Source organism: Mobula hypostoma, chromosome 12 (assembly GCF_963921235.1).
Source record: "Mobula hypostoma chromosome 12, sMobHyp1.1, whole genome shotgun sequence".
NCBI classification, from domain to species: domain Eukaryota; kingdom Metazoa; phylum Chordata; class Chondrichthyes; order Myliobatiformes; family Myliobatidae; genus Mobula; species Mobula hypostoma.
Genome location: NC_086108.1, coordinates 101,753,163 through 101,779,311, shown reverse-complemented (window position 1 = coordinate 101,779,311; position 26,149 = coordinate 101,753,163). Strand labels below are relative to the sequence as shown.

General features: G+C 42.9%; 1 protein-coding gene across 1 annotated transcript in view; it reads left to right on the top strand.

Moving 5' to 3' along the window:
- The window catches only part of LOC134355037 (calcium-activated chloride channel regulator 1-like), a 91,867-nt gene that overhangs the window by 24,013 nt on the left and 41,705 nt on the right, over positions 1-26,149 (top strand). The window contains exon 6 of the mRNA XM_063064712.1: positions 7,348-7,569. Coding sequence (XP_062920782.1) covers positions 7,348-7,569 — 222 coding nt within the window. The remainder of the gene's footprint in view (positions 1-7,347; positions 7,570-26,149) is intronic.

Below are 26,149 nucleotides of genomic sequence, written 5' to 3'. Positions count from 1 at the left end.
CCTGTCCTGTCCCGTTGACTTATCCAACTTGATACTTTCCAAAAGGTCCAGCACATCCTCTTCATTTATATCTATATGCTCAAGCTTTTCAGTCCGCTGTAAGTCATCCCTACAATTGCCAAGAATCTTTTCCGTAGTGAATACTGAAGCGAAGTATTCATTCAATACCTCTGCTATCTCCTTTGGTTCCATACCCACTTTTTGACTGTCACACTTGATTGGTCCTATTCTCTCATGTCTTATCCTCTTGCTCTTCGCATACTTTTGTATCCACTACTTTTGTAGACTTTTCTGTTCAAGGGTATTGGTGTTTCCATACTACACCATAATGCAACCAGTCAATTTGCTCTCAACTGTGCTGACTGTTCACAAACTTCTAAGAAATTAGAGGTGTTGCTGTGCCTTCTTTAAAATATAATGGACCCCGGACAGATCCCCTGAACTGATAGCACCAAGGAATTTAAAGTACTGACAACCTTCACCACTGGTTCCCTAATGACTGGCTTATGGACCCCTGGATTTCTTCTCTGTAGTCAATAATCAGCTCTTTGGTTTTGCTGACATTGAGTGAGAGGTTGTTGTTGTGGCATCATTCATCCAAAATTTCAATTTCCCTCCTATATTTTGATTCATCACCACCTTTGATTCAGCCAACAACAGTGGAGTCACTATCATCATCATCAGGTGCCGTGCCTAGTTTGAGCTTTGACTGCCATGGCCCACACACTCCTGTTAAGGGGTTAAGTGGAACAACACATTGGCATTCATTTCCAGTTCTCTGGCTGCTGTCTCCATCATCATTTGTCTTTGCCTTCCTCTAGCTTTCTTCCCTTCAATCTTTCACATAATTACTGTGCATTCTAACTCCTCTTTCCTAATCCGATGTCCAATGAAGTTACGTTGTGTTTGCTCTGTTCATGACATCTTCATTAGATATTCATTTCATCCAAGATGTTCTTTGCATCCTCCTCAAAAACCACATCTCTGCTGCTTCAATTCGTTTCCTCATGTTGCTAGATATTGTCCAACATTCTGAGCCATATAAGATAACTGGATAAACATAACATTTCAGTACTCCGAGGTGGGTTGTCATGCCTAGTTTAGTATTGATCAGTATACTCTTCATTCTCGTGAAGGTGTCTTTCACCATCCCTATTCTTCTTTTGATGTTCATGTCACACCTGCCATCTGATGTCACCCAGCTTCCTAAATAGCAAAAGTTCTGTAATTGTTTTATGTTTTCCCTGTTTCATCTCAGCCTGCAGATAGGATTCTCCTTCTTTTTGGATAACACCATACATTCTGTCTTTTTATACTTGATAGATAGACCCATTTTTGCACTTTCTTCAGCAACTATACCAGTTAAGTTTTGTAGTTTTTCCTTCATACTTGCAATTAACAGTGTCATCAGCATATCTGAAATTATTGATGTTTTCACTGTCAACTTTGGTTCCCAACATGTCTCTTATTTTTTGTAATATTGCTTCACTGTACATATTAAATAAATCAGTGGAGAAAACACACCCTCGTCTAACACTTCTCTTGATTTTCGTAAACTGACTCACTTCTCCATCTATTCTTACAGCAGTAGTTTGTTCCCAGTACAGATTTCTGATTAGGTGGAGAATCTAGATCTAGAGTTTCCTGTAATATTTCAAATAACTTATTGTGCTTCATTTTATCAAATTCTTTTGTGTAGTAGATAAAACAAACAAAAAAATCTTTTTGCACTTGAATAGCTCATTCTGATAGTATCCTTAACATCAATATTGCATTTCTTGTACCTTTGTCTTTCACAAAACCACATTGTTCTTTACCTATTTCAGCTTGTATCTTACTTTTAGCTCTTGTCATCAAAATTCTTAGAAGTAACTTGATGATATGACTCATTAAACTTATGGTCCTTTGTAATTCACATTCTATTGCTCCAGGTTTCTTAGGAAGAGTGATAAATACTGATTTTTTTTTTCATCTCTTCTGTTATTATTCTAGTCTCATAAATGTCATTGATTAAGTTTTTCAATTCCATAATCTTCAAGGGCAATAATTTGTTCTATTACTAATTCATCAGGACCTGGACCTTCAATGTTTTTCTTAATTTCTGGTTTTTTGCCTCGATTGTCTTCAAACAATTCCTGAATATACTCAGTCCATCTGTTCATAATCTCATCTTTTTCCATGATAATGGTACCATCCTTTGCTTTCAAACATCCACCTGAAGAACAGAGGAGCTTTTTACCAGTGATATTCTTGATTTGTTGATGTAACCTTTTTGGATCGGTAATAGGGATTTTTTTCTATTTGCTCACATTCCTGGTTTAACCATCTTCTTTGGCTTTTTGACATAAGCTTTTAACTTTCTTATCTAAGGACTTATATTCTATATGATTTGCTTTCTTCCGTCTCCCTTCTTCCATTAGATTTTTGCTTTCATCTGTTATCCATTTATTCCTTGTGCTTTTTTCTTTTTTAGGAATCATTGACTTTGCTGATTCTACCAAGGCATCCTTGAGAGAGTTAAACTTCATTTCTACATGATTGCTATCATCTTCAACAGATTCTATTTCTAGACTTTAAAATCTATTCCTTACTTCAATAGTAAATTTTTGTCTCGGGTTTTCTTTAATTAATTGTGAGTAGTCAAGGGATTGTTTAGGTTTTTGCTTCTTTAGTTTTTTAAGTTTTACTTTTACATGTCATACTACTGGGTTATGGTCGCTATTACAGTCTGCACCTAGATATGTTTCGCCTTGAGTCACTGAGTTTCTAAATCTTTGTTTTATAGTAATAAAGTCAATTTGATTTCTAGTGTTATTACCTGGACTCTTCCAGGTCTACAAGCGTCTTGGATGGTTTTTAAAGTAGGCATTAATAATGACCTGATTATTCATCTTGCACCATTCTACCCATTTCTCACCCCTTTCATTTCTTTCCCTTAATCCAAATTTTCCTATGGTATTTCCATCAACACCTTGTCCTACGTTAGCATTTAGATCTCCCAAACAATAACAATATTTTGAGATTTGCATCCATTCTTTGTTTGTTCAAGCTCTTCATAGAATTTATCTATATCCTCATTTGTTCCACCTGTTGTTGGTGCATATAGCTCTATAATTGCTAAATCAAATGGTTGTCCTCTAAATCTAACAAGGAGCACTCTTTCTGATATTGCCCAATGTCCTAAAACACTTTTTGCTATGTTTTCATCCATAAGAATTCCTACTCCATTAGTATGGGATGTTCCACAAGAATAAATTAGTGTTCTATTTCTATTCTGACATGTTCCAGCAACTATCCAATGGACTTTGCTAATTCCCATGATGTTAATCTTTAGCCTTTCCATTTCATTTATCACACTGTTCAATCTTCCTGCTTGATATAGGGTTCTTACATTCCAAGTGGCAATAATTTTCTTTTGTGTTACTTGAATTTTGTGAGCAGTAGCTTGATGACGGTCGGGGATCCCCTGCTGGCCAGAATCAACCCTACTGAGCGAAACATCTTCAGAGTTATCTTGAAGATCCTCTTGACGCTGTTGTGTGTTACATTTTGAGAGTTTGACCATGGTTTTCTTAGCAAATAGATCCTAGGAAACCTAGTATCTAGCAGCAGTGGTTTGCTATTGCCTTCCATTGGGCGAACTAAAGAAATAGCCATTTCTCTTCCCAAATGTTCATCCGCCTGTACTATAGCCATTGATATTTGAGGTCCTAGCTCATCCGTCTTCTCCATCATAACTTCAATTACTGAACCTGCCGGATCTGCCGTTGGCCTTTGCTCGTATCCTGAGCAGGAACCCTTGCAGGTGCTACTGTTCCGAGTCAGAATGGCCCTGGGAGCAATTAATGACTAAGGGGTAACTCTACTTTCCCCAAAGCTCTGAAAGTCCCCAAGCAGAGCCTCATCACCGGTTGCAGCTTAGAGTCATTCCCAGGACTAGTGGTGTCATCAACAAACTTAATTATGGCATTGGTGCTATACTTAGCCTCACAGTCATAAGTTTAAAGTGAGTAGAGCTGTGGGTGAAGCACACAACCTTGTGGTACAGCTGTGCTGTTGGTGATCCTAGAGGAGATGTTGTTATTAATCTGAATGGACCAGGGACTGCAAGTGAGGAAATCGAGGATCCAATTGCACAAGGACATACTGAGACCAAGGTCTTGGAGCTTATTGATTACTTTTGAGGGGAAAATAGTTTTAACTGTGGTCAGTGAAGATCATGTTTATGTATGCATCTTCATTGTCCAAATGTCCAAAGGTTAAGTGAAGAGTTAATGAAATGGCATCTGCTGTTGATCTGCTGAGACAGTAGGCAAATTGGATTGGATACAAGTCGCTTCTCAGACAGGAGTTGACAAGTTTCATCATCAACCTCTCACAGTAGATGTAAGTGCTATTGGACAATAGCATTTGATACCACGTTCTTCTTAGAAAGCAGTATAACTGAACACTGCTTGAAACAGCTTGGTAGCACAGACTGCTGAATTTAGTGGTCAATGATATCAGTAAACACTCCAGCCAGTTGATTAACACAGGTCTTCAAGTACACCGAATGGGCCAGATACTCTTTGTGGGTTCACTCTCCTTAAGGATGCTCCCATGTTGGCCTCAAAGACTCACAGGGTCAGTGGGGACTGTGGGAGTTTGTGAAGGTGCCTCCATGTTCTGTCGGTCATAGCAAACATAAAACATATTGAGCTCATTTCAGAGTGAAACCTTTTTGTCACATTTGTCAATTGTTTTACTTTGTAAAAGGTGATAGCATTCAGCCCTTTCTCATCTATTGAGTACCCTCTTGTGATTTACGTTTGCTCTGGAATTGCCACATCACACGTGAAATGGCTTTCTGGAGATTGCACTTGGACTTCTCGTACTGGCGAGGAGGACGGTGCACAGGAAGTTGGCTGAATGTACAATCCTCTGCAGCTTTCTCCATTCCTGTGGAATGGCACCTCCATACCAGACAATGATGCAATCAGTGATAAATTTGCCAGAGTCTTTGGTCGTGTACCAGATCTACTCAAACTTCATTAGTGACCCGAACCTCACTGTATTATAGCTGCTGCTTGTACATTCTTCAACGTGACTTCATCAGTGACCTTAACCTCACAGTATTACAGCTACTGCTTGTACATTCTCCAATGTGACTTTACTTCTCAGTCATTAAAGCACTCCTGAATGACACACAGATATTTACTGATGGTTGACACTTCAAACAGAACAGGGTATGTCAGGATCCCTAACAACTGCGTCCATCCCTTCTTGCCAAATGATGGTATTTATTCATGCATGGGATGTGATCATAGCTAGTAATACCTCTGTTAAATGCCCCTGATATGGAGAACTGCAGCCTCATGACTCCAGTGATCTGAGTTCAGACCTGACCTCAGTCTCGGAATGTGTGGAGTTCACATGTTCTCCTCCAGTTTCCTCCCATGTCCTAATATAGTTGGTTGATTAAAGAGCGATTCTAAATTATTCCTGTTGTGTAAGTGAGCAGGTGAATCTGTTGATGGGAATGTTGGGGGAATAAAATGGGATTGGTGTTGGGTTAAGTCTCTCCTAAGAGTCTTGGAATGAAGCCACATCTATCTCAGACAATATTACGACACCAGACTTACTTCATTGAAGGATTTCAGTGAACGAGAGAAGTGATTTTAAAAAAAATCAGGAACTTCGTGGTTCTGGTATTGGAACCAGTTCTGATTTCACATTTTTATTTAATTTCTTAAACTTATATTTTCCATCTTCCATGGTGGAATCAGAACTCAATCTTCCTGATCAATTGTCCAGAGGTCATGCTGAATCACTATAACTTAGGACATCAAACTGACAGACAAAGTACTTCTAACACACACCTACAACAGGTAGTCTTGCTGCATCTCAGCTCCATGGATCTGTATTTGATCCTGACCCTTGAGATGGAAAATAAGTAGGGGGATGGGATGTATGATATTGCTCTGGAAGCCAGCAGCAACTCATAGAAGATAGAACAACACAACACAGGAATAAACGCTTCAGTCCATGATGTCCACGTCAACCGTGATGCCAATCTAAACTAATCCCAGTTGCCTACACGTGGTCCATATCCTTCCATCTCCGGTCAGTTTACAAGCCTATATAAATACCTCTTAAACAATGCTATTGCATTTTCTTCTACTACTCCAAGTTTTTCTGACCTATGTTTAAAAACTTATTTGTTTATATTTGGATATTTCAAGATACGACACAGCAGCAGGCCCTTCTGGTCCAAAGAGCTTGCGCCACATGACTAATTAACCTACTTATCCATGCATCTTCAGAAAGTGGGAAAAAACCAGAGCATGTGAATAAAACCCATGTGATCACAGGGAGAACATACAACTTCCTTAAAGAAAGCAGTGGCAATTGAACCTGGGTCAGTGGCACTGTAATAGTGTTGCACTATCTTTCACATAACTGTGTCACCCTATTTTTTAGCAAGTATAGTGCAATCCAGGCAACATCTTTATTCACTACACAGTATCTCTTGCTTTGTTAAAGAGGATATTCCTTAACTCATAATCCTGAATATTTTTGGAAATCTGATTGCACCATAAGGAATTGGAGCAGAATTAGGTCATTTGACTTTGCTCTGCCATTTAATCACGGCTGATTGATTTTTTTTCAACCTGATTATCCTACCTTCTCCCTATAATTGTTAATGCCCTTACTAATTAAATACCGATCAATCACCACTTTAAATACACCTAATGTTAGACACATAAAAAAGATTTAAATAGAATAGATCATGTGGGTTTCTAGGACAAGAGGGCACAACTTCAAGATTGAAGGACGTCCATTTAAAACAGAGGTGCGGAGAAATTACTTTAGTCAGAGGGCGGTAAATCTGTGGAATTTGTTGCCACAAGCGGCTGTGGAGGCCAAGTCATTGGGTGTATTTAAAGCAGAAATAGATAGCTTCTTGATTAGCCAAGGCATCGAAGGGTATGGGGAGAAGGCAGAGAAGTGGGGATGACTGGAAGAATTGGATCAGCCCATGACTGAATGGCAGAGTAGACTCGATGGGCTGAATAGCCTACTTCTGCTCCTATATCTTATGGTCTTATAGAATATGGTTCAGATGGGGGCAAATGGGATTAGTGTAAAAGAGAAAAAAAACTACATAGATATGGTAGGTCAAAAGGCACATTTCTGTCTTTGATCAGGTAATCTGTTGTTTATGATGTTGATTGAAGTATAACTATCAGGTATAAAATAGGATTAATCCCCATCCTATTTGAAATAGGTCTCAGTGATCAGTTGTAATCTTTAGGGAAGGACCTGCTTTTAGCTACTCATCTGTTTAACACATTATATGTTTTCTAGGCAGCTGAATTCTGCTCTGACAAGACTCACAATACCGAAGCACCCAACATGCAGAACAGAATGTGCAATTACAGGAGTACTTGGGATGTGATCAGCCAGTCAATAGATTTCAGAGGCATTTCTTCACCCTACCCTGGCTCAACCATCCCAACATTCACACTTTTGCAGGCCAAGGATCGTGTACTTTGCTTAGTCCTTGACGTTTCAGGAAGCATGAATGGGGTAAGGTCTTTTATGATCAGGCTATTCAATGAATTGTGTAGATGAATTGTGATGAATTGTGTGAGTGACATTGCAAATGCATGCTGATATTTATTTTCGCAAACACAAGGAATTCTGCAGATGCTGGAAATTCAAGCAACACACATCAAAGTTGCTGGTGAACGCAGCAGGCCAGGCAGCATCTCTAGGAAGAGGTACAGTTGACGTTTCAGGCCGAGACCCTTCGTCAGGACTAACTGAACAAAGAGCTAGAAAGAGATTAAAAAGTGGGAGGGGGAGATCCAAAATGATAGGAGAAGACAGGAGGGGGAGGGATGGAACCAAGAGCTGGACAGGTGATTGGTAAAAGGGATACGAGAGGATCATTGGACAGGAGGCCCAGGGAGAAGGAAAAGGGGGAGGGGGGGAAGCGCAGAGGATGGGCAAGGGGTATAGTCAGAGGGACAGAGGGAGAAGAAGGAGAGTGAGAGAAAGAATGTGTGTATATAAATAACGGATGGGGTATGAGGAGGAGGTGGGGCATTAGCGGAAGTTAGAGGTCAATGTTCATGCCATCAGGTTGGAGACTACCCAGATGGAATATAAGGTGTTGTTCCTCCAACCTGAGTGTGGCTTCATCTTTACAGTAGAGGAGGCCGTGGATAGACATATCAGAATGGGAATGGGATGTGGAATTAAAATGTGTGGCCACTGGGAGATCCTGCTTTTTCTGGCGGACAGAGTGTATTTATTTACTTATTTATGGATATTTTATTCCATCTCATCCTTTAACCTCTAACTTCATCAGTTTTTAAAATTTATATATGGTATAATTCAATATTTTTATATAATTCTTTATTCTTTATAATTGTTGAATGTTGTTTTTTGTTGCATTTTGTGCCCTGAGCAACACACCAGAGCAAATTCCTCAGATATGTAAATGAATATGGCAAATAAAGTGGAACTTTGATTCTTGATCCTTGATCCTTGAAAGTGGCTTCAGTGCGGAAGCTCTACAGCAGCAGTCCCCAACCACCGGGCCATAAAGCATGTGCTACCGGGCCGCGAAGAAACAATATGATTTGGCGATATGAGTCAGCTACACCTTTCCTCATTCCCTGTCATGCACTGTTGAACTTGAGCGCACGCGTCACCCGTGTCAGCGCGGGAAGAAGGTCAAGTCCTTGAGTTTGCAACTGACGGTGGGCTGAAAAGTATGTTTGACATAACATCTCTGCCGGCATTCTGGATCAAAGTCAAGGCTAAATATCATGAGATAACCACGAAAGCACTGAAAACGTTGCTTCCATTTCCAACATATCTGCGAAGCAGGCTTTTCTGCAATGAATGCAACGAAAACTAAATTGCAGAATAGACTGGACATAAGGAACCCCCTTTGAGCATCGCTGTCTCCTATCACCCCTTGATAGGACCGTCTTGTTGCAAGAAAACAAGCCCAGGGCTCGCACTGATTCAGCGATATGTGTTGCAATGATTGTATATGTTCATGCGAGGAAAGTATGTGCTGTGTGTTTAATATCCAAACGTTACTTAAAATGTTATGATGCTATTGACTTATAAGTGACTTATAATTGACTTATCACTATATTCATGCGCTGTGTTACATAAAACCTAGCATAACACTAACATATAGTAAAAGCAGGAATGACATGATAAATACACAGCCAACATGAAGTAGAAATAATCTATGTACAGTGTAGGTTCACTGAACAGAATCGCCAAAAACGATTTGTAGAAAAAAATCGGCATGTACACGCATGCTCACACAGGTGCCTGCGCAAGGCTTCATGGTTGTGGTAGTCTTTCTTGGGGTAAACACAACGTATTTGACTGCTACTCTTCTCCCTCCCCTCCCTCCCTCCCCCTCCCCCCCCCCCGGTCAGCCGGTTCGCAAGAATATTGTCAATATTAAACTGGTGCGCAGTGCAAAAAAGGTTGGGGACACCTGCTCTACAGTTTCTTGTCTATAACATTTTACTTCCATTTACTCTGTGTAGAAACAAACATAAGGTCACCATTTGGTTCAAATTTATGCAAAACGTTGAAGTGGGTTTACCATTCCTGTTGGATTAAGAGTCAACATTCACTTAGTGATGGGGTGGGTTTTTGGCTGATGTGTGTAAAGTGAACAGTTAGGCAGCTTTACCATCTTATTCTCAGACATAGCAAAGCATCAGGACCAATGGTGTGAACCCTAAGGTCCTCAAGGAGTGTGCTGAGCAGCTGTGTGGAATTCTCCAGCGTATTTTCAATCTTAGTCTCAGCCTGGAAAGGGTCCTGACAGACTGGAAAACAACATCTGTGATCCCAGAACCCAAGAAGGGCCAAATGAAAGTCTTAAATGACTACCATCCGGTGCCCCTAACCTCACATATGATGAAGACTCTAGAGAGGCTGGTCCTGGCTTACATCTGACACATGGTCAGACCAGCCCTTGATTCCCTGCATTCTGCAGTTTGCACACTGGAGTCATCGATGCTGTCATCTACCCGCTGAATAGAGCCTACTCCCATTTGGATAAACAGGGCAGCGCTGTCAGTATTGTGTTTTTTGATTCCTCAAGAGTCTTCAATACCATACAGCCCTCATTGCTGGCGGGAAAGCTCCATTCAATCCAAGTTGGCACTTCCATTGTATCCTGGATAATGGACTATCTGAACAGCAGACTATTTGTGTAGCTTCTGAGCTCTGTGTCAGACATGGCTATAAGCAGCACTCGGGCCCCACAGGGCACTGTATTAGCTCCCTTCCTCTTTACCCTTATAGCTCGGACTGTACATTCAACACTGAGTCATGTCATCTGCATGAATTCTCTGATGACTCAGCAACAGTTGGATTTATAAAGGGAGGTCAGGAGGATGAATTCAGGGCCCTGGTGTCAAACCTTGTCAAATGGTGCAAGCTGAATCATCTGTAGTTCTAAATCAGTAAGACAAAGGAGATGAAGGACTTTAGGAAGACTAAGCCTGCACTGCTCCCTGTTACTATCGATGACGTGGATATTGTGAAGACCTATAAGTACCTAGGGGTGCACCTGGATGACAGATTTGAATGGAGCACCAACACAGAGGTTGTGTACAAGAGGGGCAAGAGTTGCCTCTGCTTCCTGAGGAGACTGAGGTCCTTTGGAGTATGCAGGTCTCTCCTTCAAATGTTCTACCAATCTGCTTTGGTCTTTAAGCAAGACATATTTCACATTAAGCAGTGGTCTGGCTGATGTCTTGGTTCATTCTTGGCCAGTGCATCACCTCAAAAACTTGCTGTTTACAGTTTTCCTCCCCAAGGTGCCCTTCATGTATCTTCTAGAGCATTTCCTTGTGCAGCATCAGTGCAATCACTTCGAAGACCATATCTCTCAAGACTGACAGTTCAGCTCTGCATGTGCAATAACCCTGAATATTCATTGGACAGTCATTCTTAGCAGCTGGCCGTCTTTTCGGTATTGTATCTTAGAGTTCTTTCATTGTTTCATCTGTCCCTGCTGCTTTCCTTATCTTCTTTGTTCTATCAGCTGACACTGGAATGGACATGACAATCATGTCAACATAGGCCTGTTTTTCTACATTAACCTTTTGGTCATTCTTTAGTTTCTTGTTAACTGCTCAAGACAGCGCATCACCAGCAAGTATATATTTTCCCAGTGTGTAGACCATCTTCACATTATATTTCTGCAGTCTTATCAACATGCACTGTATCCTCATGGAACAGTCACTCAGTAGATCTTTGCACATAATTGAGAGCAGTGGTTTATGGTCTGTGCAATTCAAAAGCTTGTTCATAGATGTTAACGTTCTGCATGCATGTGTGCTGGTATGAAGCTTTTTCTCCATCTGTGCATCATTGGCTTCCACGCTTGTGGCCAAGGCCACAGTTTGCCATGTTTTATCATGCTGCTGCAGCTGTACTGCTCCAAGGCCACACCGGGATGAATCAGATGAGATCCGAGTACACCTTTCCGGGTCATAAAACTTAAGCATTAGCTCTTCAGTTATAATTTTTTGCAGCATGTGGAAACACTTTTCTTACTCGTGAAACTAAATTCAATCATTTTGCAGCTCAAGGAGTGACCTAAGTGGTGCTGACATTTTTGATATTCGAGAGGTGAATTTAATCAGGTAGGTCGCCAACCCCAAGGTACGTCTCACCCGCTCTTTGTATTTGGATCTCTCCATGTTTTCAATGGCTGATATCTTTTTTGGGTCAGGCTTCACTCCTTCTTCAGATATGACATCTCTTATGAAGATCAGCATCTTAACACCAAACTCACATTTCACTTTATTTAATCTCAAATTGATATTTCGTGCCATGTCAAGCACTTGTCTCAGTCACATATTATGTTAATCCTTGCTGGACCCCAGACTATGATGTTATCCATCATAGTCTCGACAGTAGGTATTGTGACGGAGTCCTGAATTACCCCTATAAACTGTGCTCGATTACCCCTATGAACTGTGCTTTTGAAAAGAGAGAGAGAGATATTTAACATCAACATCTTGTATTGAAGAGAGAGAGAGATGAAGACTAACTTTTGGACTGTCACTTTAAGGCACGAGGAACTTTTGGATTTCTGCTGAGTTGGGAGAGAGAGAGCACCGAGCAGCTCATAAGTCACTATGGTGACTGGGGGCAGTGTTTTTTCATGGATAATCGAGGTTATGGTTTCTCTGGAGGTTGTTTATACTTTCTCCAAGGACATTTGCCTGCTAGTGGATTCTTACGCAGACAAAGAAAGGAGGAGTTATTTGAGAGACAGTTGGTATTCAGTACGGTGAGATAAATAGGTCGGATGATAGACCTGAGGCAGATGTTTTTGGACACTGAATGAGCTTTGTTGTGCCTGCTGAAAAGTGGGTTTTTTGGAGGATCGATCTGGCGGATCAATCAGTGGCTCTTGCAGTGTGAAAAAGGAGTGACCGGTGGGGAGTTGTCCATGTGTCCAACCTTGCCTTGGTTGATGATTCTACCACAGAAAAATGTTCCCCTTTGTTGTGGTCACAGTCAGTGACTTCTAACGGATTTCGGAGGACAACGGGAAGATCGACGGCATCAGCTCACCCGAAGACTCAAATCTCTCCCTCCATCACTACTCAACTCAAAACCAGGAACTGAACTGAACTTTACTCATCATCATAAGACTATCTATTTACCCAAGACTTGAAGAAGCTTGGCTTTTCATATATATTTCCACACTTACTGATATACGTACTTATATATCATCACTGCTAACCTGTTTGACTTATCTGCATTTATATTACTGTATTGCATAGTCACTAATAAATAATAGTTAATAGCAATACTGGACTCCAAAGTGTTTTCCATCTCTGCTGGTTCTTTAACCCATCACAGGGTACGTGACAGTGTGCCTTCAAAGATATGGATGGTTTTATGGTAGAGGCCTGGTGTGGATAAAAAAGTGATATCTTTCCTGTGGTCTGTTAAAAGTTCAGAGTCTTGGACTTGTTTCATCCAACTTTATCTGTCAAAACCTAGTTGACGCGTAAAATTTTCTAGACCACCTGGTACCTGCAAGCCAGCACATGATCTCCTCCTGTACTGGCAATTTAAAATGCTCTTTTGCTTTGCTGTTTCTTTGGGAAATGCCTTGTTCAATGCTCCTCTGTTTTCACAGCATGCTCTGTTATGTTTGCCTTGTGCAGCTCCTTAGCTTGTGTTCGTGTGGTCTCTTCTGCCCTGCACATATTTACAGCCTTTTGCAGCATCAATTCTTTTTCACACAGCAGTCTTTCTTTGAGTCCATTATCTGGAATTTCGCGAACTATTCTGTCTCTAACTGGTGAGTTTCTCAAATCTCCAAATTCACAGGACTTACTCAGTTTGTGAAGCTCAGCTAAGTATTAGAACATAGAATAGTACAGCACAGTATAGGTCCTTCGACCACATTGTTGTGCCGACCCTCAAACCCTGCCTCCCATATAACCTCCCCCCACCTTAAATTCCTCCATATACCTGTCTAGTAGTCTCTTAAACTTCACTAGTGTATCTGACTCAGGCAGTGCATTCCACGCACCAACCACTCTCTGAGAAAAAAATCTTCCTCTAATATCTCCCTTGAACTTCCCACCCCTTATCTTAAAGACATGTCCCCTTGTATTGAGCAGTGGTGCCCTGGAGAAGAGGTGCTGGCTATCCATATATCTATTCCTCTTAATATCATGTATACTTCTATCATGTCCCCTCTCATCTTCCTCTCCAAAGAGTAAAGCCCTAGCTTCCTTAATCTCTGATCATAAAGCATACTTTCTAAACCAGGCAACATCCTGGTAAATCTCCTCCGTACCCTTTCCAATGCTTCCACATACTTCCTATAGTGAGGCGAACAGAACTGGACACAGTACTCCAAGTGTGGCCTAACCAGAGTTTTATAGAGCTGCATCATTACCTCTGGACGCTTAAAGTCTATCCCTCAACTTATGAAAACTAACACCCCATAAGCTTCCTTAACTACCCTATCCACCTGTGAGGCAACTTTCAGGGATCTGTGGACATGTACCCCCAGATCCATCTGCTCCTCCACACTGCCAAGTATCCTGCCATTTACTTTGTACTCTGCCTTGGAGTTTGTCCTTCCAAAGTGCACCACCTCACACTTCTCCGGGTTGAACTCCATCTGCCACTTCTCAGCCCACTTTTTCATCCTGTTCATGTCTCTCTGCAACCCTCGACAATCCTCTACACTATCTACAATACCACTAACCTTTGTGTCATCTACAAACTTGCCAGCCCACCCTTCTACCCCCACATCCAGGTCATTAATAAAAATCACGAGAAGTAGAGGTCCCAGAACAGATCCTTGTGGGACACCACTAGTCACAACCCTCCAATCCGAATGTACTCCCTCCACCACGACCCACTGCCTTCTGCAGGCAAGCCAATTCTGAATCCACCTGGCCAAACTTCCCTGCATCCCATGCCTTCTGACTTTCTGAATAAGCCTACCGTGTGGAGCTTTGTCAAATGCCTTAATAAATCCATATAGATCACATCCACTGCACTACCCTCATCTATATGCCTGGTCACCTCCTCAAAGAACTCTATCAGGCTTGTCAGACACGATCTGTCCTTCACAAAACCATGCTGACTGTCCCTGATTAGACCATGATTCTCTGAATACCCATAGATCCTATCTCTAAGAATCTTTTCCAACAGCTTTCCCACCACAGACGTAAGGCTCACTGGTCTATAATTACCCGGACTATCCCTACTATCTTTTTTGAACAAGGGGACAATTTTTGTCTCCCTCCAATCCTCTGGTACCATTCCTGTAGACAATGAGGACATAAAGATCCTAGCCAGGGTCTCAGCAATCCCTCCCCTTGCCTCGTGGAGCAGCCCGGGGAATATTCCGTCAGGCCCCCGGGACTTATCCGTTCTAATGTATTTTAATAACTCTAACACCTCCTCTGCCTTAATATCAACATGATCCAGAACATCAACCTCACTCATATTGTCCTCACCGTCATCAAGTTCCCTCTCATTGGTGAATACCGAAGAGAAGTATTCATTGAGGACCTCACTCACTTCCACAGCCTCCAGGCACATCTTTCCACCTTTATATCTAATCGGTCCTACCTTCACTCCTGTCATCCTTTTTTTCTTCACATAATTGAAGAATGCCTTGGGGTTTTCCTTTACCCTACTCTCCAAGGCTTTCTCATGCCCCCTTGCCCCTTCTTAATCTCCTTTCTTGCTATTGGTCGAGGCTAACACCTTGTTTTGGTTACGGGGGTGGGAGTGCTTCTACCTCTCAAATGTGATGTCTGTATTGAGAAAAAAATACTCCTCAAATTTTGTCATCGGTGTGTCTAATATAAAAGCTCTCTCACGATTTTGAAAGCTGTTGTAGTTGTCCAAAGCATCTTTACTAATTATATGCAAAACAAAAGAAATGTTTTCAAATTTTCATCAGTCCCTCACACTCTGCTAAGTTTTTGAAGTATTTCCAGTTATCAGTTAGATTGTCAGTAAACTGCATAGGTGCAGGAGGACTTAGCTTATCTGTGACAGGAGGTCTAGCCATCTTACCTAAATCTTTCTTGGTGAAGCCAGTGACTGCTCAACTTTGGGAATAACATGAGCTCTCACATTGCTGGCCAGCTTCTTGCCGTCACTTGCTGCTAGCACATTTTGTACTCACACAGTCTCTTTCTCAGTTGTGCATAGTATTCATTTACTCTGTGTTTAGAACTCACTCTGACTTCTGACGCCACTTCATATTTGTTTTAATGAAGACAAACTTGATGTGTCTTATGTTAAAACATTTCATTATCGAGCTGCTTAACACTGTGCAAGCAATCCCCATCATTGTCTCCAGTTCTGGGCGAACCTCTGGGAACTGAAGTTCTTTATCATGCACACATAATATCACTATATGTTCCTTCTCTGTGATGAGGGAGATCAGAGAACAGTCAGGTGACACTGAGGACAATTTCTGCAGCAAGTGTTAACCAGCTGTAGCTCCTCTCCAACTGTATGGATGGTTGGAGCAGCAGTTGGATCAGTGAGGAGAGTACAGGAGGCAAAGACTGTTATAGTTAGCATTTCAGGGAGGTGCTCAGACCAAAGTTTCCACCAGGGTTTATGCTGGATATTCATTTCCAGGGACCAAGGGGCTTAATGCTAACATCAGCTTACTAGCACAGCAGCATAACCCTTCCAAGTGTTAGACTTGTTTTTGACAAAGTTAAAATTCTAATCAATATTCTTAGTTCATGCTCACATCATAAACAACAGAACAACAAGATTCTCATTGGACCATGGTTTAATTAACAGAAACAATGTGATGCACCTAGGTTCATTTAATATACATACAGTCTATGTATATAGGCTAATTGTATGTATATGTATGTCCTGTTCAAATATGGCAGGTTGCACATAAACCCTAGAGGAACCAATATTCTCACAGGCGGGTTTGTTAGAGTTGTGCTCAGGGTCGCTCGGCTCGCTGTCGTCTAAGGAAACAGCCTCGGCCCCAGCAAACTGGGTAATTCGTTTGTGTGGATGCTGTGTGAGGTACTCCACCCAGCCCAAATAACAGACAGTACACCAGATACAATTAAATGATATACAGTTTATAGATATTACTGGAACTATATAATTGACAGAGAATAAAATATAAAAGGAAAATAAAAGGCGCCACACTTAACAAAGTTCAATCTCTTCGTGCACAAAAACCGTTGGAGCTCAAGGACCTTCTTCTTCACCCTGCGACCCCCTCGGACCACCTTGACCGGCCGCCTGGCACCAACAACGGTGGTCGACCAGACGCTCCACACGAGTCCGTCTCCATCTCCTCGCCGAACATCCCGCTCAGCGTCCGACCTCGTTAGCGGACTCACAGCACCTCGTCCATCCTCTGTCTCGCTCTCCCGCCTTCTGCCCCAAAACCCCGCACATACAGTATCTTCAAATACACCAAAACCATAACAACTATCCCAATTGGTTAATAACACTCTCTTATCACACTCTAAAGCAAAAACAAGCTGCTAGCGCAAACTTTCTCAGCGTTTAACACAACAAAGCCGCATTCCCCAGATTAACATAACAAAGACGTCATTTTAATTAGCCTCCGCAGTAACATAAAAGTCGAAACCCCCTTACAGTTGTTAGGGAGGTTTTAAACTAATTTGGCTGGGATGTGGGAACCGGAGTGAAGGGACTCAGGATAGTACGGATGGTACAAAAGCAAAAATAGCGTGCAGCCAGACTGTCAGGAATGGCAGACAGATAATAAGACATAATTGCAGCCAGCAGGGTGAGTATCATAGAAACATAGAAACACAGAAAACCTACAGCACAGTACAGGCCCTTCGGCCCAAAAAGTTGTGCCGAACATGTCCCTACCTTAGAAATTACTAAGGTTACCCATAGCCCTCTACTTTTCTAACCTCCATGTATCGATCCAAAAGTCTCTTAAAAGACCCTGTCGTATCCGCCTCCACCACCATTGCCGGCTGCCCATTTCATGCACTCACCACTCTCTGTGTGAAAAAACTTACCCCTGACATCTCCTCTGTACCTACTCCCCAGCACCTTAAACCTGTGTCCTCGTGTGGCAACCACTTCAGACCTGGGAAAAAGCCTCTGACTATCCACACAATCAATGCCTCTCATCATCTTATACACCTCTATCAGGTCACCTCTCATCCTGTGTATCAGTGCATTAGGGATGCAGAATCAAAAAGGGTAGCAAATACAGTACTCATAGTGTTATATCTCAATGCATGGAGTATAAGAAATAAGGCAGATGATCCTGTTGCACTATTACAGATTGTCAGGTATGATGCTGTGACCATCATTGAATCGTGGCTGAAGAATGGTTGTAGTTGGGAGCTGAATGTCCAAGGTTACACATTGTATCAGAAAGATAGGAAGGTAGGCAGAGGGGCTAGTATGGCTCTACTGTTAAAGAATGTCATCAAATCAGTAGAAAAATGTGACATAGGATTGGAAGATGTTGAATCCTTGTAGGTTGAGTTAAGAAACTGCAGGAGTAAAAGGTCGTTGATAGCCTCCAAACATTAAATGGGATGTGGACCACAGATTACAACAGGAAATGTCAAAAGGGCAATGTTATGATAGTCATGGGAGAATTCAACATAGAGTTTGATCAGAAAATCAAACTGGATTTGGATCTCAAGAGAGTGAGTTTGTTGAATGCCAATGAGATGAGTTTTTAGAGCAGTTTGTCATTGAGCCTACTGGATTGGGTGTTATGTAATGAACCGGAGGTGATTAGGGTGCTTAAGATAAAAGAACCCTTCGTAGTGATGACAATATATGATTGAATACAACTTGAAATTTGATAGGCAGAAAACAAAGTCTGACATGGCAATATTTCAGTGGAGTAAAGGAAATAACAGTGGTATGAGAAAGGAGTTGGCCAAAGTAAATTGGAAGAAGATCTGACAGGGATGACAGCAGACCAACAATGGCGTGAGCTTCTGGGAAAAATGAGGAAGGTGCAGGATAGGTATATTCAGAAATGAAGAAATACTCAAATAGCAAAATCGTACAACCGTGGCTGACAAAGGAAGTCAAAGTTAAATCTAAAGCAAAAGAGAGCGCATACAACAACGCAAAAATTATTGGGAAGACAGAGGTCTGGGAAGCTTTTAAAACCCTACTGAGAGCAACTAAAAGAATCATTAGGAGGGTGAAGATAAATACAAAAGCAAGCTAGCAAACAATATCAATATCAAAGTAAAAGCTATAGGACCACAAGAAAATGAGGCTGGAGAAATAGTAACAGGGGCCAAACAGATGTCAGATGATCTAAAGGAGCATTTTTCTTCAGTCTTCACTATGGAAGATATTAGCAGTGATCATACCTTGAAGGGTGTAGGGAAGAGAAGTGAGTGTAGTTACTATTACAAGGGAAAAGGTGCTCAAAAAGCTGAATGAGCTATAGGATACATAAATCACCCAGACCAAATGAACTACACCCTAGGGTTCTGAAAGAGGTAGTAGTAGACATTGTGAAGGCATTAGTAATGATCTGTCAAAAATTATTGGACTCTGGCATGTTGCCAGAGGACTAGAACATTGCTAATGTCACTCTACTCTTTCAGAAAGGAGGAAGGCATCAGAAAGGAAATTATAGACCAGTTTGCTTGACATCAGTGTTTGGGAAGATGTTGGAGTCAAATGTTAAGGATGAGGTTATGGAGTACTTGGTAACATAGGACAAGATAGGACAAAGTCAGCATGGTTTCTTTAAGAGAAAATCTTGCCTGATGAACCTGTTGGAATCCTTTGAGGAGATTAAGGGGATGCAGTGGATGTTGTATATTTGGACTTTCAGAAGGCCTTTGACATGGTGCCACACATGAGGCTGCTTAACACGGTAAGAGCCCATGGTATTACAGGAAAATTGCAGGCATATTTAGAGCGTTGGCTGATTGGTGAAAGACAGTGAGTGGGAATAAAAGGATCCCTTTCCGGTCGGCTAATGACTAGTGATGTCCTGCAGGGGTCAGTATAGTGACCGCATCTTTTTATGTTGTATATCAATGACTTAAGTGATGGAATAGATGGACGTGTTGCCAAGTCTGCAAATGGTATGAAGGTAGATGGAGGGGCAGCTGGTGTTGAGGAATCAGGTAGGCTGCAGAAGGACTTAGACAGATTAAGAGAATGGCAAGAGAGAAGAAAATCAAATAAGATGTTGGGAAATGCATGGTCATACACTTTGGTAGTAGAAATAAATGTGCGGACTATATTCTCTTTTCAATATTTTTATTAATTTCTACATAGAAGAATACAGAGTACAAGAATGTACATATAAAAGGTCCAAAATGATAAGAAAAAAACCCTACCAATTACTTTGAATCTATTTATAATAACAATCTCATTACCCCGTATTCATGTAGGTTAGTCAATAGTTATATTGAAATACACTAATTTATTACAAAAAAAAGTCTAACCCCTACCAAGACGGAAGCTGTTTATTAAGGAGAAAAAAAGGCAAAATACCTCCTTGTATAATAAAAATTAATAATAGCCAACATCTAAAATTAAACAACAAATTGAGGGTTTTGAAAGTTTTGGAAATAATTCAAAAAGGGTCCCCACAATGTTTGAAAGTCTTGACGAGATTCAGAAATTGAACAACAAATCTTCTCTAAATCTAAGCATGACATAATGTCGTATAACTATTGAGCATGAGTAGGAAGAAAAACATCTTTCCAATTAAACAAAAGCGCCCTCCTAGCTATAAGAGAGCTAAAGGCCAAAATATGTAAATCGGATGTCTTCAGCTTGGTATCTTGTCTTGCAACAATACCAAATAGGGCCGTCAGAGGATTAGGTTTAAAATTGACTTTGAAAAGTAAAGAAAAAGTTTGAAAAACTTCTTTCCAATATTTTTCAAGACATGGACAAGTCCAAAACATATGAATTAATGAAGCTCCATTATTACATCTGTCACAGTAGGGAGATATAGTCGAATAAAAATGAGATAGCTTATCTTTAGTCATATGAGCTGTATGTACCACCTTAAATTGTATGAGGGAATAGCGAGCACATAACAATGACGTATTAACCAGTTTAAAAATTTCATTCCAAGTTTCCTGAGATATTGATGTCTGTAAATCTTGTTCCCAGAGATTCTTAATTTTGTCTAAAGGAACATTCCTCATCTCCAGTAACATACGATAAATATTAGGTATTGAACCTTTATGAAAAGGTGTCAAATTAAAAATTATGTCTAGGAAGTTCTTATCTGAGCTTATAGGAAATGTGCATAATTGAGATCTTAGAAAGTCTCTGATTTGTAGATATCTAAAAAAGTGAGTTTTGGGTATGCTATATTTAGCTGTTAATTGCTCAAATGAAAAAAGGTTTCCTCCAACAAACAGATCCCAAAAACATTTAATGCCCAACCTGTCCCATTCTTTAAAAACTAAATCAGTCATAGAGGGTTTAAAAAATTAGAATAAATGGGGCTAGAAAGGGAAAATCTCAATAAACCAAAATGTTTTCTAAATTGTATCCAGATCCTCAAAGTATCAATTAGTTTACTTACAAATTACGGAAGTGAGGATCCAAGAATAGAAATAATAGAAAATTAACAGAATTAGCTTCTAAAGAAACCCATACCGGGCAGTCTACACGATTAATATAATAGAGCCAAAATGTAAGATATTGTGGCGACCCACTTTCTGGCACCCACGAACTGGCTCACAACAGCATGCGCAAGCAGAGGGCCGGCCCCAAAAAGGGCGCCAGGCCATCTTCACCAGCAGGGGGAAAATCCCACGCGCAGAAAGGGTCTGGGAATATGCATTCCCTACAGCAGTCCTGCCCCAGGGAGGGCGGGAACATGAAGGCTTTAAAGCAGGCCGCGAAGTTTGAATAAAGCTCTTTTCATTGCAACTCTAACTCACCGACTCCGTGTGGTTATTCTAGCGCTGTATGTAGCACACCGTTACAATTGGTGACCCCGACGGCCCAAACGATATTTGGACCAGAGATGACCGACGCTGCATCTGTTCACGCAGTTTCGTTAAAACTGCCAAGCTTCTGGACGCTGCAACCCCAATTATGGTTCGAACAAGCAGAAGCACAATTCCGCATTCGGCAGATAACCTCGGAGTCCACTCACTACTACTACGTGCTGAGCTCACTCGACCAGGAGACAGCTGCACAAGTTGAGGAGTTTATACAGTCACCCCCGGAGGACGGCAAATACACAGCATTCAAAGCCCTGCTCATAAGGACTTTCGGACTTTCACGGTGCGAACGAGCACGCCGCTTAATGCACCTGGCTGGTTTGGGAGACAGGCCGCCGTTAGCATTAATGAACGAGATGCTGGCCCTGGCTGAAGGACACAAACCCTGCCTCATGTTTGAGCAGGCGTTCCTAGAGCAACTGCCCGAGGACAAATCCCTGCTGCTGTCCGACGCAGATTTCAGCAACCCCCGGGAGGTGGCGGCCTGGGCAGATGTGCTGTGGAATGCCAGGAAAGAGAGAGGGGCATCCGTCGCACAGATCACCAAGCCGCGTGCCCAACGGCAGACCAGACCAGGCCCGGCAGCAGAGCCTACAAAACCCGGCGACGGGAGTGAGGAGCCCAACGAACAATGGTGTTTCTACCACCAGCGGTGGGGCACAGAAGCCCGCCGCTACAGACCACCCTGCAAATTCCCGGGAAACGCCAGGGCCCAGCCGCTGCCGATCGCTACAGCGGCTGGCCATCAGGACAGCCTCCTGTACGTCTGGGACAAGCAGTCGGGACGCCGCTTTTTGGTCGACACCGGAGCGGAGATCAGCGTCTTACCTCCAACGAGTTACGACACCCGCAACAGAGAACCGGGACCCACCCTGAGGGCCGCTAATGGCAGCACAATACGAACCTACGGCACCCGCACGGTGCGGCTACAGTTCAGCTCCAGCCGGTTCACGTGGGACTTCACACTGGCCATCGTGGCCCAACCACTGCTGGGGGCAGATTTTCTACGAGCCCACAGCCTGCTGGTCGACCTGCAGTAGTCGTCAGGAGCATCTATCCCACCTCCGTCAACTCTACGCCCGACTGAGCGAATTCGACCTTACAATCAACCTAGCCAAATGCCAGTTCGGACTCGACACCATCGACTTTGTGGGCCACAGGACTACTAAAGACAGGGCAACCCCGCTGCCCGCCAAGGTAGACGCGGTCCGCAACTTCCCCTGACCCAACACAATCAAAGGCCTGCAGGAATTCGTGGGTATGGTGAATTTCTACCACCGTTTCCTCCCCTCAGCAGCCCGAACCATGCGATCCCTGTTCACTCTAATGTCGGGTAAGGGCAAGGACATTACCTGGGACGAAGAGGCCGCAACCGCTTTCGTTAAAACCAAGGAAGCCTTGGCAAACGCCGCGATGCTAGTGCACCCCAGAATGGACATTCCTACTGCCCTCACGGTTGACGCATCCAACACAGCGGTCGGTGGAGTGCTGGAACAACTCATCGAGGGCCGCTGGCAACCCCTGGCGTTCTTCAGCAAACACCTACGACCACCAGAACTCAAATACAGTGCTTTCGACCGGGAGCTATTGGCACTATACCTGGCAATCCGACATTTCAGATACTTCTTAGAAGATAGGCCCTTCACCGCGTTCACAGACCACAAAGCGCTTACCTTTGCGTTCATGAAGGTGTCCGACCCCTGGTCGTCCCGCCAGCAGCAACATCTGTCCTACATCTCTGAGTACACGACGGACATCCGGCATGTCTCTGGAAAGGACAACGTTGTGGCAGACGCACTATCCAGACCGACCATACAGGCCCTGTCCCAGGAGGTAGACTATGCAGCGCTGGCAGAGACACAGCAGGCAGACACTGAGATCCCCAGTTACAGGACTGCAGTCTCCGGTTTGCAGCTCCAAGACCTCCCCGTAGGCCCAGGTGAGAGGACCCTACTATGTGACGTAGCTACCGGCCAACCCCGCCCCGTCGTCCCAGCAGCCTGGCGCCAGCGGGTTTTCGAGTCCATTCACAACTTATCGCACCCCTCCATCAGGACAACCGTCCGGCTGGTCGCCAACAGGTTCGTGTGGCATGGACTGCGTAAACAGGTCAGTGAATGGGCCAAAACGTGCATGGAGTGCCAAACGGCCAAGGTGCAGCGGCACACCAAGGCTCCGCTGCAGCGGTTCAAACCCTCCCGCCGGAGGTTCGACCACATCCATGTGGATATCATGGGGCCCCTGCCAGTGTCACGAGGAGCGCGGTACCTCCTAACTATGATAGACCGGTTCACCAGATGGCCAGAGGCAGTCCCGCTCAGCGACACCACCTCCGAATCCTGCGCCCGAGCACTGATCGCAACCTGGGTAGCCCGCTTTGGGATACCGGCCCACATTACCTCCGACAGGAGCGCCCAGTTCACCTCCAGCCTGTGGTCGGCTATGGCCAGCCTTTTAGGATCTCAGCTACACCACACAACTGCCTACCACCCACAGTCGAACGGACTAGTGGAGCGCTTCAACCGTCACCTGAAGTCGGCTGTCATGGCCCACCTGGAGGGGCCTAACTGGGTGGACGAACTTCCCTGGGTCCTGCTCGGAATCCGCACGGCGCCCAAAGAGGATCTGCACACCTCGTTGGCCGAGTTGGTGTACGGCGCACCCCTGGTAGTCCCAGGAGAGTTCATACTAGCCCCAAGGGGGCAAGAGGAAGAACCCACAGCAGTCCTGGACAGACTACGGGAGAGGCTCGGTAACCTGGCCCCCATCCCCACTTCACAGCACGGACAGAGCCCGACCTGCATACCCAAAGACCTGCAGAACTGTAAGTTTCTTTTTGTATGACAGGGCGGACACCGGGCACTGTTACAGCGGCCCTACGAGGGGCCGTTTAAGGTGATCAGGAACAACGGGTCCATGTTCGTGCTGGACATTGGGGGGAGAGAGGAGGTTTTCACGGTGGACCGACTCAAACCGGCCCATGTGGACTTGGCGCAGCCGGTCCAGGCACTGCGGCGCAGGGGCAGACCTCCCAAACAGAGGCCGATCCAGACTGTGGACATTGCGGGAGGTATCGCCGGTTCTGGGGGGGGGGGCGGGGTTATGTTGCGACCCACTTTCTGGCACCCACGAACCGGCTCACAACAGCGCGCGCAGGCAGAAGGCCGGCCCCAAAAAGGGGGCCAGACCATCTTCACCAGCAGGGGGAAAATCCCGCGCGCAGAAAGGGTCTGGGAACATGCATTCCCCACAGCAGTCCCGCCCCAGGGAGGGCGGGAACGGGAAGGCTTTAAAACAGGCCGCGAAGTTTGAATAAAGCTCTTTTAATTGCAACTCTAACTCACCGACTCCATGTGGTTATTCTAGCGCTGTGTGTAGCACACCGCTACAATATTGTATATCAACTACCCAGAGCCTAAAATTAGGTAAGGCTAAACCTCCAGATTCTTTAGGTTTTTAAAGATGAACTTTATTTAAACGAGGACGTTTATTTTTCCATATATAGGAGGATAAAATTGATTCAAGAGAATCAAAAAAGGATTTAGGAATAAAAATGGGTAAGGCCTGAAAAAGATATATAAATTTAGGTAGAATATTTATTTTAATAGAATTAATTCATCCAATCAACGATATTGAAAGAGGTGACCAATTTAATGATATCTTTTTTTACACAGTTCAATAAAGTAAGAAAGTTTTCTTTAAACAGGTATTCGTAATTCTTAGTGACTGTTACACACAAATAAGTAAATTGATCCTTTACAATTTTAAAAGGGAGATTAGTATTAATTGATACCAAATAATTTAAAGGAAATAATTCGCTCTTATTTAGGTTCAATTTATATCCTGAAAACTGGTTAAATTGGGAGAGTAAAGAAAGTACACAAGGTAACGAGGTCTCAACATTAAAGATAAAAAGCAAAGTATCATCAGCGTAAAGCGAGATTTTGTGGGTGATACCTCTCCATAAATACCACAGATATCATTAGATTCTTGAAAAGCAATGGCAAGGGGTTCTAAAGCTAAATCAAAAAGCAAAGGACTCAACAGACAGCCTTGTCTAGTTCAGCAGTGAGGTTTAAATGGTTTGGAATTTTGAAAATTAGTAAGAACCCGAGCAGAAGGAGATAAATAAATAATTTAGTCCACTGAATAAAATCTGTTCCAAAATTAAACTTTTCTAGGGTTTTAAATAAATAATTCCATTCAACCCGATCGAAGGCCTTCTCAGCATCTAAGGATATCACACATTCCGATACCTCCTGAGAAGGAGAGTAAATAACATTTAATACACGGTGTACATTAACATGTGAAAATCAGTTTTTAATAAATCCAGTCTGATCATCAGAAATAATGGAAGGTAAAATATTTTCAATCCTATGAGCCAGAACTTTAGAAAGAATTTTAGTATCAACATTGAGTAATGAAATTGGCCTCTATAAAGAGCATTCAGTTTTGGTTTCTTGTTCTTTTTTAGGATAAACGAAATAGAAGCTTTATAAAAAGATTGAAGCAAACTGCCCAATTTGAAAAAATCCAGAAAGACTAAGTGTAACCGTGGTATAATTAATGAAGAAAAAGCCTTATAAAATTCTCCAGAAAATTCATCTGGA